This window comes from Colias eurytheme, chromosome 8 (genome assembly GCF_061535395.1).
Source record: "Colias eurytheme isolate Ceu_HAF_F1 chromosome 8, ilColEury1 Martin Lab GWU primary, whole genome shotgun sequence".
NCBI lineage: Eukaryota > Metazoa > Arthropoda > Insecta > Lepidoptera > Pieridae > Colias > Colias eurytheme.
In genome coordinates this window covers 7,327,975-7,347,411 of record NC_142987.1, presented here as the reverse complement: position 1 = coordinate 7,347,411, position 19,437 = coordinate 7,327,975, and the positions used below count along the sequence as shown (strand labels likewise).

The window sequence follows — 19,437 nt, the reverse complement described above, 5'->3', positions numbered from 1 at the left end:
TACATTATGGTAACAGATAGAGACAAGGTACAGTCTATCGGGACTATAAATTATTTGAGTTGATAATTAATAGATAGGATCGCAAAATATTGATCACTTATGTAAAATAATTGAATTAATGTGCACGAACGTTTAGTACATATAGAACACATTTGTCTATGACATACATATATATAGCAACCTTGTAAAATAAAAAGTACATACGCGATATAATTATTATAAATGATAAAAATATATCTGGACAAGAAGTATGTGTTTATTTCAATTAATGAAACGGATACCATAATTACTATAATCATTAATTACATAATAAATTTTATTATAATAGTCTCAAAATAATTTTGAATTATCGCTAATGAAATAGTTTCGTATCAAAGTTTCAACGGCCCACTTATAATTTAACAAATGTGTACAGTTAACGTAATGCAAATGTAGGCTACATTAGTATTAGTCCTTGTTAGTTTATAAAATTAACCTAGTTTGCTTTACCGTTGTAATAGCAATGGTATTTCAAAATTCTTCAGGCGTGCTTCGAAAGGCATTTAACTAGCAGCCTGCCTCGGCTTTGCTCTGTTTAACAATAATTCACCTATATAAAAAATTCAAGACGACAAAAAATTTCCATGACTATAATTAACATTATATTTACCTAATTTCTGTCATTTAATTATATAAAGAAAAACCCGTTCCCGTGGGATTTCCGGGATAAAACCTATCCTATGTGTTAATCCAAGTTACCCTCTATATGTGTGCTTAATTTCATTGTAATCGGTTCAGTAGTATTTGCGTGAAAGAGTAACAAACATACATACATACAAACTTTCGCCTTTATAATAGTATTAGGATTAGGAAATTGCTATAATAATATCTTTAATATCTAAATTCTAAACCATCGATGGATTAACGTAAAATAGCTAAAGCGTCTAAACGTCTGGTTGTGTCTGAATAAAATTCTATCCTATAAAGGGCAACCATACAAGTGAAACCGCGGGCTTAAACTAGTACAATAATATTACTACAATATTAATTAAGATGTATGTGTGTAATAATTGATACCTCTAGAAGCAAAGTTTGTAGTTGATACGTTGCGTATTTAATCAATATTCATTTGCATTCAGGATATAGAATAAGCACGTATTATTTCTGACAGTCGATTTATCTAGTTGTTAACATTGAATTCGAAGGTTAGTGTTTGTTGTTTTAATAAATTAGGTTTTTTTTTATAATTTGGAACTGAATAATTTATCATTTGCTTTAAATATACGAAAATACTTAAGGTAAAGAATAAATAAATCGCAAAATAATTATTAGCACTTACAGAGAGATTACACACACATAATCTAGGCATAATAACGGAATTACATGTGTGTAGATAATATTGGATGCTATGCCTATAGTTTTTAATTACTTAATATTTATTTTTTATGTATTTCGTGGGCAAAATCCACTTTTGGAGACTCTCTTGCAATGCAATTGAATTCTGAATTCTTTCAATGCATTCAGACATAATTTGTTAAGTACTATGAGCATTAGTAAAAAATATTTAGCTTAATTACCTGTAATAAGAACATGGTCAGATCTGAGTAATAGTAGTATTTTATAATCACCGTTAGCTAGCATTTCCTTTGCTCGGATTAACGCAATAAAACTATGTAGGTTAGCTATTAGTTTATTTCTTCTATTAACCACCAGTACATTAGCGTCATGACATCACGTTTCTACATGAAAAATTAATACGTACTAGGTTCTAATGTAAAATTGTCACGATTCTGGTTGTGTTGGGCTGTTCATTTGTTTACATAATAATTAAATACCTGGTATATTGTCTGCAATAAAACAGTAAGTGCTTCCTAGAATATTATAATGCATCTTTGTATGTAACTATACAAAGTGTCTGCGATATAATCGATGCAATTAATTGTTAGTTTAAGTATCTACATTAATCTTGAAGCCCTGCGATAGCGATGATATATTGAGAGATACAGTAATTTTAAATCGTTTTTCATCAATTTATCTTATCATATCAACAAATTTTTGGAAATGTATGCGTATAGATTGGTTGAGTAAATGATAAAAGGCTTTACAACAGTTTGCGTCATAACACGGACCGCTAGGCGCTATCTTCACTCCTTCAAACTGTATACAAACAATCCGATAGCTTAAAAATGTTCATTCATTATATTATGACATGATTTTCCAAATTGATTCCAATCAATCATTAATTAGATACATTTAGAAAATTGTTATCATTCACGAAGTAATTATGCCCGACCTTGTTTACTCAACAGCCATCCTAACCTCAAATGACGTAAATGAGACACTATAAAGTAAATTAAGCGATAGTTGATGTCAATATAATGCCCTCTTATCGGCGCCAAGTGACGACCGATAAACGTGTCATGATATTTGACAAGCCAGTTGAGTCAGTAGCGATGTGGTGCACGATAGTAATTTATTGTTTTCAATTATTCTCCACGCTACCTAAATTTGTTTTCTAGTGCGATTAACACTCGATGTACGGCACACGTGTTGTTGAATATGTAAGTGGACCTCATTACTCGATAAATGCATTATGCAGTGATTGTTGGCTCGTTTTTACGGTTTATTTTTGCATTAATTCGCTCGTATTAAAATTGATAATTATTATGCACGTGCGCATAAACAAAGATGACTGTATTGGGTCATTTGTGATATACTGATAATTGCTTCCTTTTAACTGGTTTATTGTTTATTTTAAAATATTGCAAATTAAATGCAAATGATAAAATAACGTTCATTTGTATTAATAAAATACATGCTCATTATGTATGTAATGAAATGCCTTTATTAATGTGCCCATATTAATTAATTTCCAGTCCTTATACGAGTCTATAAAGACGGAGCCGTTCAAGATTCCCGAGGACGACGGTAATGATCTCATGCATACCTTCTTCAACCCGGACAAGGAGGGGTGGCTGTGGAAACAGGGTGGAAGGTATATAAATTATAAACATTAATATTTTTTACTTTTAAGTCTATACTTTATAGTACAAATAATGTATATAAAATCTCTATAATGCCCCTCCATAATATGGACAACAACAAAGTAAGGTCTGTGAAAGATTGACCAATAGGTATCATGAAATTACGATTTGTAAGAACCCATTTATTTTCCAAAACAGATTTTAATCATCTTTATTGGATAAACTATAATAAAGACTAAATAGTTTGCAGTAATGCGTTGTATATTTTTGTTGAATTCAATTGCTGTCTCGTCTATATTTTGTTTACTCTGCAGTATCGCATCCCCTTAAAAGTTTCTATTGAATTTTGAAATTACTGTGTTTATAATAGGAGCTTGTATTCCCAGACACTGTTTGAACAAACATTTTTGAGTTTAGAACAAATGTTTGTTTTGTATAATATTATGATCATTGCCGCACACGGCATTATATTATCTTATGAATTTTATTTGAATATTTATCAGTCAAATATTTTATAAGTCGCTAATTACATTACATATGAATTACGTTTTTTCGCGAATCTACATCATTTATGGTATTTACGTTGAGATAAAATTGTTTTTCGGAATTGTTGATTTAATAATTCTGTTTAATCGAGATTACGTAACCAGTTTATTATATTATATCAAACAAAAAGCTTAAGCTTCATTGTAAATACGCTCTTATTATCAGTAAAATATACATTAGTTTAAAAGAAATTGTTATGAATTTATCAGTGCCTATTATTTGCTTACCCCCACATAGGTATTGATAGCCTACTTGTAGAACATTAAACTGGATTAACTGAAGTAGTACAATATCTTAGTCAAATAACAAATAACAACCACTCTGTAGAATTAAGTCAATATCTAAACGTTGGCTAATACCATATAATATTATACATATATGATAAATAGACATCGGATTATATGCACTAACAAAATGCCAAAATATGCATGCAAATATGCACTAAAAAAGGCCGAAATATGCACTAAAAACGACTGATATGCCTAAAATATGCACAATACAAAATCAAAAAACCTTTATTATTTTATATATTTAAATCAAAGATTGTACAAATACAGTGAAATTTTCATGAAATTTAGTATAGTTTTTGTGCCAATATACAATTAGGCATTTTTACCTAATTTTCGAGCGCAAATTTGTGACGTTTGTCAACCGCGAGCCCAGTGTTGCCACCTTAGACCTTTCCGGGCTAAATCTAGCCCTTTTTTGGAATTCAACCCATGTTTTAAGTTTTAGGGTAATCTAGCCCTATTTTGAATAGCTCAAAATTTACTTAAAATGGAGCCCATTTTGTAATTTTTCGCCATTTTACCATGCCAAAATAGGGTAATAGGGTAATAGGGTTTACTCGCTGAGTGTTCTGATTGGCTAATAAAGGTTAGTCGACCAATCAAAACTCCCGTTACTTAACGAAATATGCACTATTGGGGAAAAAGGCTAAAATATGCACTAACGCCGTAATTAGCGAGTTTTATGCATTTGCATATGCAAATATGCAAATGCATATAATCCGATGTCTAATGATAAATATTTAGGTCTTGCTCAAGCTCTTTATATTTTAAACAACAATTAATATTTTTCTCTTAAATAGAAATAGCTGAGATTTTATGAATGTCTAAGACTATTTCTTTCCTAAATATGTTAAAAATTTTTGCTATCAGAATGTGTTGTAACTTGTAAGTTATTCATAATAATGTTAAAAATTATATGAATATTAATATAAACTATATTTGTGTTTCAGATACAAATCATGGAAGAGAAGATGGTTCATTTTGAACGACAACTGCCTTTACTATTTCGAATACACAACGGATAAGGAGCCAAGGGGAATCATTCCATTAGAAAATATATCTGTGAGTATTTTTTATATTAATTTCAAAAAATACGTAATTCTATAGAGTTACTAGCTTTGGAGGTAGCATGTGTAGTTGAATATTACTACCCGTTCGCTTCGAGTTGGCCGTCGATGACCGTTACAAAATGACGTCACAAGCACATCAACTGATACCGTGGACAAAAAAAATAATAACACTCCGAAAAATAAAATAACAAAAACAGTTCGTATTATTACTTACTACAGCGATTTCCTCGCTAATAGCAGTAAAAAACTATATAAGACTTAGCAATAATAATCAAACTTAACAAAACGATCAAATAACATAACCAAAAACAACGGGAGCGATATATATTAGTGACGGACGGGCGCACCGCGCACGTGATAGCGTTGCTGTCGGTACTGACAGGGTCTGTCTAGGAGTGCGGTGCGGTGAAGCGGGAAGGGTGGGAGCGGCCAACTCGAAGCGAACGGGTAGTAGTATTGTGTAGTTTTATAAAATTTAATTATAAGCAAAAACAGGCAAAAGGTGGACGAATTGTGTTGTACATTTTACTTTAAGGGTGCGTATAAAGCAAAAAAATCATAATAAGTATTACCATGTCAAGTAGAAAACGTAAAAGTGTGAAAATTAGAGCTAAATTGGTGATTTTTTTTTATCGAGTCAATTTTAATATTTTATGTTTTTGATTGAACAGAATCGTTGAACATATCATCTAGTTTGATATATATTTAATTTTTTAGATTTGGTCTTGAATATTACACGTATCATCTAATAGAAGATTGGTAATTTTGCTTTATACGCACCCTTAATACAAATACCCCACAGGAGAATTAAATTCTGTCTTATTTTAATATCATTTATAACCTTAAATAAATACATATATTTTACGATCATGAATGTCACCGATATTTGTAAGATTTTAATAACAATAACACCGTTAATTTTAATTCCTTTTTAAGACATTTAACAAGCGTAAACCTTATTTTTGTCACGGGCTATAAAATCGTAACGATGTCATAAATTGCACTTTTTATTATCAATAGCAATGCATATCGAAATCTCCCTTTAATATTATCTCGTGGTAGGCGTGTGCTCTGATAACATGCATGCGATGATCACACTAGTAACGTATGGAAATGTGGTAATATAATTTAGGCGGTAAACAATGATCATAAGGGTGCTTTTCCACCAATAGTATCGCTTCAAACGCTAAATGCTTCAAACTAAATTAAGCGATATGATTGCTTTTTTACAAACACATTCCTCGCTACACATTCTCGCACATTATTGGTGGACAAGCATCCTTAGTGTAATAAAAGTATTTAACAGTATATGCGATATGTGTCGTTTGGTGATAGATTTCTGTACTATGCTGGTTTAAGTTTTGGATATGTTTTTGTGATAGGATTAAATAGTATGTTTAAAAAAAATTATACCGTTCAGTGTAAAAGTTTTTGAAATTGCATCTTTCTATTTTACCATGCTTTCAACACAGGTAATTGTATTCACAATTACAAGAAAAACTTGCAAACACATATAACGAAGCATACATGATGTCTGTGGTAAAATGGTATAGATCATAAAGATCAATTTAGTGCCTCATGGGTATCAAATTGGTTCACGACAATTTGTACGCTATAAACTTTCTATATTATGTTAGTTACGCTTTCGAGGCAATTATTTTTTATATTCCTTTTTATTTGTTTTGTTTCTTGAACTGATCCAATCTGAATTCCACTAATAAATTTAATACTTTTAAGTTTTATATATTAATATCGAGGGTGATCGAAATGAGCCGTTGGGAATGTTAATTGGTTATAAAAATTTACTCTTAACTTTATATGCATATTACATTTTAAAATTAAAACATTTATGTTTATTTTATGGTTTATTTAAGCTTCGAAAGTGAAAGTTAAAGCTGTTAATGACTTTATATTTAATGAACAATCAATCTCTATTAAACCCGTAAATCCATGATCATAAAGCGTACGTGACGTAGTACTATTACTACATTTGATTTGAATAACAGTTAAAATTTAACTGCAATTTGTTTCTCGGAAACTCATAATTGTATTATATCCACAATGTATTATGTTTTAATTATATAATAACACTGCAGGCCGTCGACCGTGTTTAGTTTTCCGTCTATAGTTCGTGCAACTAATTGTTATGAATATATAATAAGACGGATAAGTGACATACCAACATGTGACGGTACCACACAGCACATTCTTTAGTTCCCTATTTACAGTGTGTAAATAAACATACAAGGTCTTGTAAAATACACATTTTGTATTCAATATTAGATGCGAGTGTAACGAAATGCCTATGGGATTCTCGTGTAATGCCACTATCTCTTTCTTTGTTATAAGAATGTAAATGTCAGTTTATTCGAAAAAAAAAAGGACATTTACAGCTTATTGTTCGCCGTATTAAAGATTCCGCTATTATTAGTAACGTAAGTATATTTCTGTATTATGGTTTTATACAGTATTACACTCGAATTTGTTTAGTATAGTAACAATGATGCAGGTGAATGTGTTATTTTATCCATCGTGCTTATCAATATGGATATAATGTGTATATATAATACTAGAGGTCCGCCCCGGCTTCGCCCGTGGTACATATTTCGCAATAAAAGGTAGCCTATGTCCTTTCTCGGGTATCAAAATATCTCCATACCAAATTTCATGCAAATTGGTTCAGTAGTTTAGGCGTGATTGAGTAACAGACAGACAGACAGAGTTACTTTCGCATTTATAATATTAGTATGGATATAATGTAACATTACGGATTGTAACTATATCACCAGTTTTTATGCTATATCCATGCCCCAACCAATAAAATGTTTCATATAAATAAATAATTAATAATAATATTCGCAGGTCCGTCCAGCGAGCGACCGACAGCGGCCGCACTGCCTGGAGCTGTACGCGAGCGGCGGCGCCGACCTCATCAAGGCGTGCAAGACTGACTCTGAGGGGAAGGTCGTCGAGGGGAAACATACTGTGTACAGGTGTGAAATTTTTAAAAATAAAACGAATAATATCCAAAAATATTACATGAAACGTTCCCATGGGAACCCATGGAACTTTCAATATCAGTTTGTTTTTTGTTATCTGCCATAGTAACGGAATAATCGCCTGTGCACACTTAACGATTACACCCGGTATAATAGAAATCGAGAATGGCTGGACAAAATCAGCAATATTGATTAAAGTTTTTGTTAAGGCACAATAAAAAGGGGCAATAGAGCACGATAACGGCTACTAGACCAGCAGGTAACCAATAATCTAGTCTAGATGAAATTTAGTTTGTAATAAATTTGTAACATGGTTGAAATTGGCGAGAACATATCATTAGATCAGTCGGCAAGCGTAATGTTTGTATTATAGAATAATTTAAATAATAAACGTTCAGGTGTTGCTTTCTTGTGATGTCACGAAAAAAAAAAGAGAATTGAGAGTTAGATAATTTCAGTAATAAAAGTGTCGGAGGTGTAGATTTTAAAAATCTAGAGTTTTAGACAATTGCCTTTGAAAATGTATTTCTAACAATAAAATATCCTCAAAGTTATTTAAGAATAAAATTCTCAAAATATGTAATGTAGATCATTCACGTCGAAGCGCAAGGAAACAACAGGAGGAAACGCACAAATTCGTCATAACTCCAAACACGATAATAATGTTTAATTTATTATTTATTCCAGAATGTCAGCAGCAACAGCGGAGGAGCGGGACGAGTGGATCGAGTGTTTACGGCGCTCCATCAGCCACAACCCGTTCTACGACATGCTCGCGCAGCGCAAGAAGAAGGCGCAGCACAGTGTGCACTCCGCCCACTAGCACAGTGTGTACCGGACCTTGCGGGTGCAGTGTTGAGTGAACACACATTATAGTGTGTACTGTAAGGTACTCAATGTGGAAAGTACTGATTACCATCAGCAATTCGACTATTGTGTACCGGGATTTTCATATAGTGAGCTGTGAATCCACGGTCCAGTGCTGTGTGCTGGCTGTAAAGCAAGAATGTACTAATTACCATCAAGCAACTAGTTTTCAGTGTGTACCGGTCTTTACATGCAGTGAAGTGTTGAGCTGTGAACACACGGTTGGGCGCGCTCCGGTCGCTGTAAGGCGTGAACTCACTGTGCTATCTCTGTGGCGAGCATACCAATTAACATCAGCAATGCGCAAATGTGCAGTGTTAGGACACTGCACATATCTCAGTAGTGTCATGTAATGCTGCGAACACACGATAAAGTGTGTGCTGCTTATAAAGGCAAGAGCTCACTCTATTTCCAATGTAACCAGTGTTGTATCATCACTATCGAGATATGTGCTACAGGACAACACAGTGAGTACTGATCTTTATTGGTGGACATAATATGCTGTGGATATATGATTCATGCTTATTTTGTTTAGAACATGAAACATTTCAAGTTGACGGTGCAACAGCGTCATATTTACATGCTAGAAAGAAGAAATGGTACAAAGAGTTCGCTCACGTTAGCAGTGTGTAATGGACATTATTTATATAGTTGAATTAAAAATTATTAGATTCAGAAAATGGGTTCGTAAAGGGTGGCAGTGTATTGTATGGGCGATATTAAGGTAAGAACTCATTGGTAAATAAATTATCTTAAGCGTAATGCTAAATATGCATATCGCTTACGCCACAAATTAGAGTTATCCAGTAAGAAGGAAGTGTTTAGAAACTCATTTGGTTAATGAGACTCATTAGCCATATTAATATCATATTGTCAAAAGAAGGGATAAATGTTCTAATGCAGTGAAGACATCAAGGTGGAAACAAGTAATGCGTAATGTTTTTCGTGGGTAAATACAGTTTTGTTTCTTTTATATAGATGTTCCAATGCAATAACAATTTCGGGTTGATCAGTTTGTACTTTTTAGTGGTAATAAAGGCACTAAAACATTTGATTGTTTAGATCAATAAACAAAAATCAATATTCAAGACAATATTAATTGAAACTGAAGTTTTTATATCATGAAGTAATCCATTAGATAAGAGATTTTTTGCAATCATTGCAATAGTTCTTTCATAGAATAAGTAAAAAAAGAAAATAATATGGTTATTAGTGAAACCATTATTTTACACTTTACAGAATATCAATAATAAAACAGTGTCTTAAAATTGAAGTAATAATTTCATTTTCGAAATAAGTCGATGTATATTTCATTAATTATTATTATTGTGTATGTATCAGTGTCTTTGTGATTGTAATATTTGATTTAAGATTTATTTTTAGTTTTAATATATTTTATAGCAATGAAAGATTATTTTATGTTTTCGTAGATTATTTAGTATTGTAGTCGTCCACATTGAATGCAATGAATTATTGTGAAATGTGATAATAACAATGTGACCGTTAAACATTGTTCTGTATATATATTGAGTAATTATGGTTAGTAATGTCCATGTAAATAACGAAAGCAAGACTGAAAGCGTACATACATTGCTTTTTAATGGTTCGCGTTATAAAGCTGGGAAACAAGAATAAAAACGTATATTTTTATATAAATTAAACACGCTGTAAGAACTAATGTAATAAAAAACTAATAAATTTAATAAAGTGCAAAATGATTTCTTGGTAATAAAAAATAATGATGAAAGGTTAGTGAATAGTGATGTTGGCTATAATAATTTATAAATCTATTAGCTATTGTTATGAAATACATATTGTTCATTGAAATGGTTGCGGTTATAAAATATTTCTAAACAATGGTAAAGCATTCGCAATCCATAAATTGAGAATAACGTCTTTATTAATTTCTATATTTTATCTTTATTATTATTCTGATCCTATATTACGACCATATTTAGACTGACCGGTTGGCGTGGTTGGTAGTGGCCCTGTCTTCCAAGCCAGAGGTCGTGGGTTCGATTCCCACCCGGGGCAAATATTTGTGTTATGAACATTTATGTTTGCTCTGTGTCTGTCCAATTATCTATATACGTATTAATTTAAAATAATATATCTATGTTTATCAGCCATCTGGTTTCCATAACACAAGCGAAAGTTTAGTATGGGAACAGATCGTGCCTTGTCTGAAAATTGTCCTGATATATTTATTTATTATTTATTCTATAACTAATCCAATTATTTGTAAACGTAAAAACATCTTAGCTTTCTTATTTTCTAAGAACATACCATTATTGCGGTTATATAGAATGAATTGCGTGTGGAATTTATAATGATATTTTTATTTCCCAGCTTTATATCTGAGGAGAGTACAATGCCATTTTGAATTATTGCTGATCGCAATGAGTGTAGTGTTAATTGCTTCTCGTTACCTCGACAATAACTTTTATCAGAAATGCTGCCAACTTGGCCTAATTACGTATTACGTTATGATCAGTTATAACCGATCTTTTACATAATATACTTTCTATACACTGTTATGTTGCTTTATGTATTCAAATTACAAATGCATAAGTAACAGAACATTTTTAACGAGTAAAACCTTTTTATTGCTCTTTCTCTGGTTGAAACCCGTTTCTCAATAACAATCTTTACTATAAAAGTTTTCAAATCATTTACAATATTTATCTTCAAATGTTACAAATTGCTTTTCTGTATTTGGTCTGTATTTTAATTATTAAGGTTCTTGTTATATTATGTTCTAGGTCGGCACCACAATATAATAATACAATCGTTTTATCACAAAATGACTGTCTTGTTACAACAATAACAAACAACTTTGATATTTAACCATTTATATTATATTTTATAAGGTTACCTGCGGTATAAATGTTTCGTAGTATTGAAGGCAAAAAATATGCAAGTTCATAAAATGTTTTAACAAGCGTCATTTGTGGAAACGATTCTCTAACAATTAATTGGAAATCGTCATTTTAATAATTCGTGTGATTTTATTCACGTTAATAAAATGGAGGTTTGGAATAACTTGAATTCGGTAGTTTTTGCTGTTGATTTCCTCTGTCTATATATTATACGCATATAGCAAATATAGCAATGTACATTTAAATTATGGTTGGTTATTCATTTATATGTAAAGTTTGTACGTGTATATTGAATTGTAGAATATTGTTTACCACAATACCTGTACTATTGTATATCTGTATTCTGTATGTAAATGGAAAATAACTGACGTTTTTTTAATAAATATCTGTATTTATAGCCATTATTTAATCACTCACGTTTACGAGCAGTCGATATACATGTAGTTATTATTTATGCAACGTGCTTTGTAATTTTGATGCGCGTCTGCTCAAGGTGAAACATTACTATTCTAGAAGTTACGAAATGTTGCGCAAAATAACAGTTTTTAATTAATAATAATAATAATTTGCTAATATAAATCGTTGATTTAATGAATTACTCGTATGATTGAATATAGGTGTAAATATCGTATTAATATAGGATTGAACACTTTTATACAGCAGTAAGTGATTATATTATGATGTATAACGCCTTCAATTCATTTGATTCGGTCTGTTAGTTCAATGCAATTACAATGTTATCATATTTATACGCTGATTCAGAGATAAATTATTAAGTAATTACAATTAATTCGCTTTCTATTAAATGCTATATGAGTTAAAGATCTCTTGAATTTAGTCACCGAGGGGTTTTGAGCGCATAAACGTGTTATAGTAAAAAATTTGGAAAATAAGTATGCATTTTTTATTAAAACGTGTGGAATCCTATATGAAATAGTATGTTGTGTGTTTTAACATAATCGTATTTAGGGAATGGTGCCTAACGATCTGTTAATTAGTATTAAAGCTGTGTAAATTCGCAATCGGTTAATTTATCTCAATTGTAATGATTTATATATGACAATGGATACATGCATAATAATTATTGTGATGTAAATAATTTTGTAAGAAAAGAAATACATTATTATCTTTATTGTTTTGTTTTTCTTTCAACAACTCCCAGCACTTGTTTTTGATTTACATGTAATTGTTTGTCGTTTTGGAAAATTACTATTACGTTTTAATATAGAGATTAAGGGACTTGGCTTGAGATTCTGCATACTATTAAGTAGTTATCATGAGAACCTTAAAATGTAACAAATTTAAATACGCTGATATTATATACAATTGTTGATATATTGCGAATCAAACCAAAGATGGATAAAAAAGCTATAGATTTTTTTGAGCTGAACATTATCACTTCACACCACTGCAACTCGTCAATGAAAACATCGTGAAGAAACAGAATAATAAAAATAGTCATGTTATATAACATCTACTAACACGAGGTAGATGCTGGCCCAAAAGCTCAGAAGCTGTCCTAACGTTAGAAAAAAGGTGGTGAAATTAATTTATATAACTTAGAAGTAACTATAGTGAGACTTGTTAATATTTAAATTCGATTTTGTAATAAATCATATAATCTGTTATCGAATCCCCTACGTAATGGGTAAGCAAATTGATGCTGATGTTGTTATTCATTTGCTTCTTGTTAAAATAAATGAATATTGATACTCATGCGCTATCATTGCGTTACTATGTTACTACGTAGTAATAATACATGAATGTGCGCTATCGATTTTTTTGCGAATTACTTAACTAAGTAAGCCGGTGCATGTAGGTGTTTTAGAAATTGCATGTCGAATTTTATCTCAACGGCCATAAAACTAAATAAAATGGGTAAGTGTGTTAGTAACTCGGCCGAATTCGTTTATTTTCAAGCGGCTACGCTGCGCTGTCCGAGCGTGAAGTTTGTTGGCTTCCTTTTCCGTCGGTGAAACGCTCTTGCGTAAATGCTTCTGAAATAATATACTGGAACACTGCATCGATGTACTCAGTTATGCTAACAGCTAAGTGCCCGATTATTATGTGTTGATATTTTGCATATAACATGGCTTAGAACCGGAACTATATCTAACACAAGTAACGTTTGTGGTTTATGCTTATAAAATTATAGATTTTATTTCGTTAAATTTGACGTGGTGATAATAAAGCAATAGTTCTTTAATGGCTAAAAGACAGTATTAATGTGACATGGAAAATTTTGCATAAGTAGTACCTATAGTTTTGTTGAATTCCGTGACAAAAATAGTTATCACTTCCACTGCGTAGGCGTCTACGCCCCAGAGCACTAATTCGATTCAAGCACCTCCGATTTTTTAAACTTGCTTTTTATTTTTCAATTTTTGTTAAGTACGTACCTATTTCGTCAGCGCGTAATTTAATAGTGAAAAAGATCATTTCTATACTTATAATTCTATTTAGTATAAAGCTGAAGGATGGGCTGATGATGATGATAAAGTTGAAGTTTGATTGTTTGAACGCACTACTATCAGGAACTACTAGGTAATATGGATATATGTTGGTGCCTGAGTGCTCTGAAATAACTATTAAGTAATTTGTGGCCTTAGGCACACTATAGAGCATAGGCTGTATAATATACGTATACCATGGGTGACCGGTGAAGCCGGTTCGGAACGTTAGTAAGATGAAAGAAGAATTCAATACACACAACTATATTACAATTACAATGATTTTGGTGTTCTAATTGAAGTTGCAAATATCTTCTGATTAGGAACCTCGAAAACAACATTTACTTTATTTTTACATAATAAACATCCAAAAATAAGTATTTTAAAATAAAATAACCTGACCTCAGAATAAACGTTGCGTTGCGAGTTGGTTAATTTCCACCTCGTTTTTCAGCTTGACCTCTTTAACAACTATTTTTATAATTTAAAAACCGCTTACGCTATGCTGATACTTGATAGTGATAAGAAACTGTTTATGCGTAGGTACACATTTAATTAAATACTTAGAATAAAACAAACAATTGGTTTAATTTTATTAGTCAAATGTGCTTCCACCGCCTTCTTTATCTCTAAAAGCTCATACCTGTGACCAAGAAAATCCCCTGTGCCTTTGTTCTCCGATTGAAAGGACTGAGAGTATAAGATATTTAGGAGTAATACTTGACCAATGTCTTACCTTCAAACCGCATATCAATGCCTTAGTGTCCAGAATGCGTAAACTTATTTATATTTTTAAGTCACTCAGACACGTTGCTGATCGTCGTGTCATTAAGATTGTATACAGTGCCTGTGCCAGTCTCTAGTGGATTACTGCATTACCTCGTGGGGAGGTGCCGCTAAAACATAGGTACTTACTCGAATTGGAGAGAGCTCAACGTGCGGTACTGAAAGTAGCTGGAGGTTTTCCTTATCCTTTTCCCACTTTTGACCTGTACAGATTCTGGGACGTTCTATCTGTAAGACAGTCTTTTATACTCCAAACTGTCCTTAAGAAACACCAGCAACTTACGTATAATCCTGACTCGATAAAAGATAAGAGGCGAAAGGACACAGTATGTCACATGGTTAGATTTTATTCAAAATTATCTCGGAACTTCTATTGTTATCTCGGCAATGATCTTTACAATAAATTAAATAAAATTCTCAATATTTACCCTCTCAATCGATCCAATTGTAAAATCAAAATCTCTATGTACCTGAAAGCCTTAAACTACGATGATACAGAAAAACTTTTGTGCAACGTTATATAAAAAAAAACTATTTGCTTCCGCTTTAATTAATCCCCGTTTCTTTTGACTTCAGCAAAGACATTCTTCATTCATCAGCTCAGACTTCATTACAGACCTCACTATACACTCACTCATACACGCACACACCCATATACACATTCCACATACGCACATACACACACACAACAACCATCTATTTTTTTTTACTTGTTTTTAGTTATTTTATTTTAATACTATTTTACTGTTTCTTTTGTCTTATCCACAAGCTTGCTGCAAATTCTGCAAATTCTATCCATACGACTGCTACATTTTATTTTGGATATACTAAGTGGGGCCTGGTGACCCGTACCACAGGTTCTACAGAACCCACTTCGGGCACCAGCTCTCATAAGGTTGCCTAATATATTATGTGTATTTTTCATTAATTGTCATTTTTAACCCTTGTGAGAGAGACAAATAAAGGTTTTATTTTATTTTATTTTATTTCAAAATTTATTATCTACAACGGACATAGTCCGATTAGAAATTGAGCCTATAGATGGAAAATTCTCGTTTCATCGCATATCAATTACAAACTGACTCGTTCTAATGGATTAATTCTGCGGCCTGGATGCATTAAAGTATACAAGCTTGAGACTGCGGTTTCATTCGCATGGTACCCCTTTTAAATTGACACATAAATTGAATTCATATTGTTATTTACCTCTGTGCCAAATATTCATAGATAATTTTCCGAACAGTCATCATGAAAAACTTTTGCGTTGAAAGTAATAGCAACTGGATTAGTAATTTCAACAAAGCGCTAAGTACTAATAGATTATTTTTCCAGTTATTTTATTTTAATGAACAGATTTTGTCCATGTTACAATCGTCGATTACCTACCTAGATTTATTGATGTTACCATTCGCTGTGCAGCAGCTTCTACTTATTTAATTTTCATTTTTCAGTGAGATTTATATCTCATATATAAATGTAGGTACCAAAGTAGCATAAGTAGAAAGCGAACTTTATAACACGAGGCATTAGAGATAATAATTGGTATTATGTAGGTAGGGTAGGTAGTTTATTTTTACTAGAACTTCCAGTAATTTTTTTTAAGGAAGAATTTTTCTGCTAAAGAAGAAGCTCCGTACTCTTGAGCACCGAAGAAAAATAGCTTGCCTATCGGTCATCTATAGGCTTCTCTTCGGCGAATGCGGATCCGAGTTGCACAGCCTTGTACCGCCTTCTCCTTTCCACTTTAGAACTTCGCGACGAACGGCCGGTTTCCACCCCTTCGTGGTTGACATCCCTAGAGTGCGCACCAAGCGTTATCAAAACACTTTTCTGATCAAAACTGCAAAGGAGTGGAATTCCCTTCCTCCTACTGTGTTTCCCAATGAGTACAATTTGGATTTATTTAAGAAAAGAGTGAATAGGCTATACCTCTCTGATCAGGCATGCTAACCAAATGGACCGCATCTGCGCTTAACATCAGGCGAGATCGCGGTCAAATGCCTGAACGGTTTTTGAATAAAAAAAAATAAAAAAAAAGCGGGATAAAGTGCTCGAAAAAGTCGAGAGAATGTGTGTGCAATGCATAACGATTCACCATAACAGTCAATAACAAGGATTTTTCAAACGAGCGACGCGTCACTCTTTACTTTTTTTTTAAATAAACGTCGGTCTATCATAAAAATCCACAAATATTATTTGAAGAGTTTTTGTCAAAAGCTAAAGCCAACTTAGGAATATCGGAAGGAGCTAGAAGCTACAACTTCCAAATAGCCAACCACAAGCGATAAGCTTGGAAAATTAAATTTATAAAAATAAAACACGTTTTCGCTTATCTGCCTTAATAGATATATGCATCGTAGCAAAAAGTAGCGTTTTTGTAGCTTTTGTCATAGAGCATGCTTTGAAAAGCTTTTGCTAATATTGAATCTTTATAATATCTAGTTACAAATTTATGTACATTCTATTTATTAGATATTTACCTACCTATAACTTTAATAAAGTGATACTGAAAATATGCAGACCAACCCATTGCCAAATCGTTATACATTTGTCCATGGGCAACAGGTCTAATCGAATGCTAATAGAATCCAACCTCGTGACAAGTCATTTACGTTGTTATGAATTTTACCTCCTTGATGTCACAATAATAAATATAGTTCAGTAATAACAAAAAAAAAATGCTTAAAATAAGACAAACATATAAAATTATTGCTTTGTCACCGATCCTCAATATGGGTAGAAAGTTTGAATTAAATCTGTCCGTTTAAAGTGGTTCTAAATCGAGTAAAAAACATACAAACATACAAACTTACAAACATACAGGTAAAGCTAATAGTACCTAGATATCGTGTTAAAAACGTTACACTTACAATACAATGGGATAATGTAATCCGGCTAATATTACGAGAAATGACACAGTTTACTTATCATGGTGTAGTAAATAGTGGTAATTAATGATAGAAAATTGATCCGATTCACGCAGTTTCCGTAAAAGGTTACAACCACCTTACGATGAGAGAGGTCAACGTCAAGGTCCGTTCGAACAATGAACATTGGTTTTAGACACAGGTTTTAGAAAATCCCATTATTTTTTGCCTGTCGGCGATGTTACATGTAGCTTTTAAAATATTTAAACAAATTAAATAATGAATTAGCAGTTATATTGTTATTTTACCTATTTACCGCTGAGAAGCCACGCGCACTGCCCATTAACTAAGGTCTATAATAATATTAATATGCAGGTATAATACCAATTTACTCGTACGTATGTGGTAATAACTAAAAACATAATATAATTCAACATTTATTATTTAATATTTTTATTTTTATTGTGGATAATCTTGGTAATGCGAAGCTTGGTAAATAAACAGTTAATGTAACTTCTATGAGTGTTTTTAATTCTTTTATTACCTGCTCCTTTATATTTTAATCTAGGTGATAATGAACCAGATATACAAACGTTTCCACCACCGTATTATGCTAATATATGACCTTTCTCCTGTTGAAAATAGAACGGCTACTTGCCCCGTACAAATACCTAACAATTATTTAGCTTTTACGGTAATAAATTGCTTGATATAAGTATTTATTTCTTTTTAAATGGATACCGAGTTCAATAAAAAATGTAATTGTTTTCTGTTGTTGGTCAATAAACGCGGTTATGTGTTTGTGAACAATAACTATATAAGCGATATCGAAGCGTCGACTACGGATCAATGCACTGTTGCCTTTCATATTTTTTATTTGATTATGTTGAAAGAATTTTTCATTACTACATAATAGAGCAAAAGAGAGATCTGTTACATTTGTGCATTAGTCAGTAAAATTGTTAGGATCTAGTGCACTCTCAAATTACAATTGAATGAAGTTTTTTTTAACTGTATATATAAATAAATTACATTTTGAAATAGAAGTTTAATGAAAATATTTTCTTTTTTTTTCATGCAATTTGCATATCCTATCCTTTGAATTGTTTCCTGAATTTAAGGTGATAAGCATTCATTAAAGATCAGGTAAATAAGCGTAAGATAGGTGTAGGTGTAATGTGTATTGAACGGATGTAGAGTTCCGTGGTTGTATTCCGTATTCGTATATTCTTTCAAACATTTCTCTATGGCAAACCTACACATATTATAATGCATATAATGTCATGTAGTATCTATAACTATTATTATTCCATGTACACTGGGGTAGAAGCCTTTGAAAATAATGAAAAGATAAAAAAAATCGCAGTCGGATGAAACCCATTAGAAAAGGAGGGGAATATGATAAAAATGCAGGGAAAAATAAATTACGGTCAATCCGAGTTCGGGAAGCGGGAGGGGGGAGCTTTAAAGAGAAAAAAATGGTTTCTCTCGATTTCCGACAAAACTACAAGTCCTATAGAAAAAAGTTCAATGGCAAAGTTGTAGGTAATTAAAAGTTCTACTACTTTTGTATTCACAATTTTTTCACATAACCTAAAAATTTAGGTGAAAAATTCAAAAAACCAAGTTATTGGTCTTTTATTTCTATCTACTTCAAAATTTTTTTTTTTCTACGAAATTTGGTAGAAACTTACTTTATTATGTCCCAAATACACTGTAA

General features: G+C 32.0%; 1 protein-coding gene across 4 annotated transcripts in view; it reads left to right on the top strand.

Moving 5' to 3' along the window:
- step (cytohesin steppke) overlaps positions 1 to 8,753 on the top strand; it is a 44,714-nt gene extending 35,961 nt beyond the window's left edge. For all 4 annotated transcript variants that reach the window (XM_090104758.1, XM_090104756.1, XM_090104757.1 and 1 more), the window contains 4 exons: positions 2,856 to 2,974; positions 4,750 to 4,861; positions 7,732 to 7,862; positions 8,556 to 8,753. In XM_090104758.1, the coding sequence (XP_089960884.1) occupies positions 2,856 to 2,974; positions 4,750 to 4,861; positions 7,732 to 7,862; positions 8,556 to 8,691 (498 nt within the window). In that variant the 3' untranslated portion in view covers positions 8,692 to 8,753. The remainder of the gene's footprint in view (positions 1 to 2,855; positions 2,975 to 4,749; positions 4,862 to 7,731; positions 7,863 to 8,555) is intronic.
- The last annotated feature ends 10,684 nt before the right edge of the window (positions 8,754 to 19,437 follow it).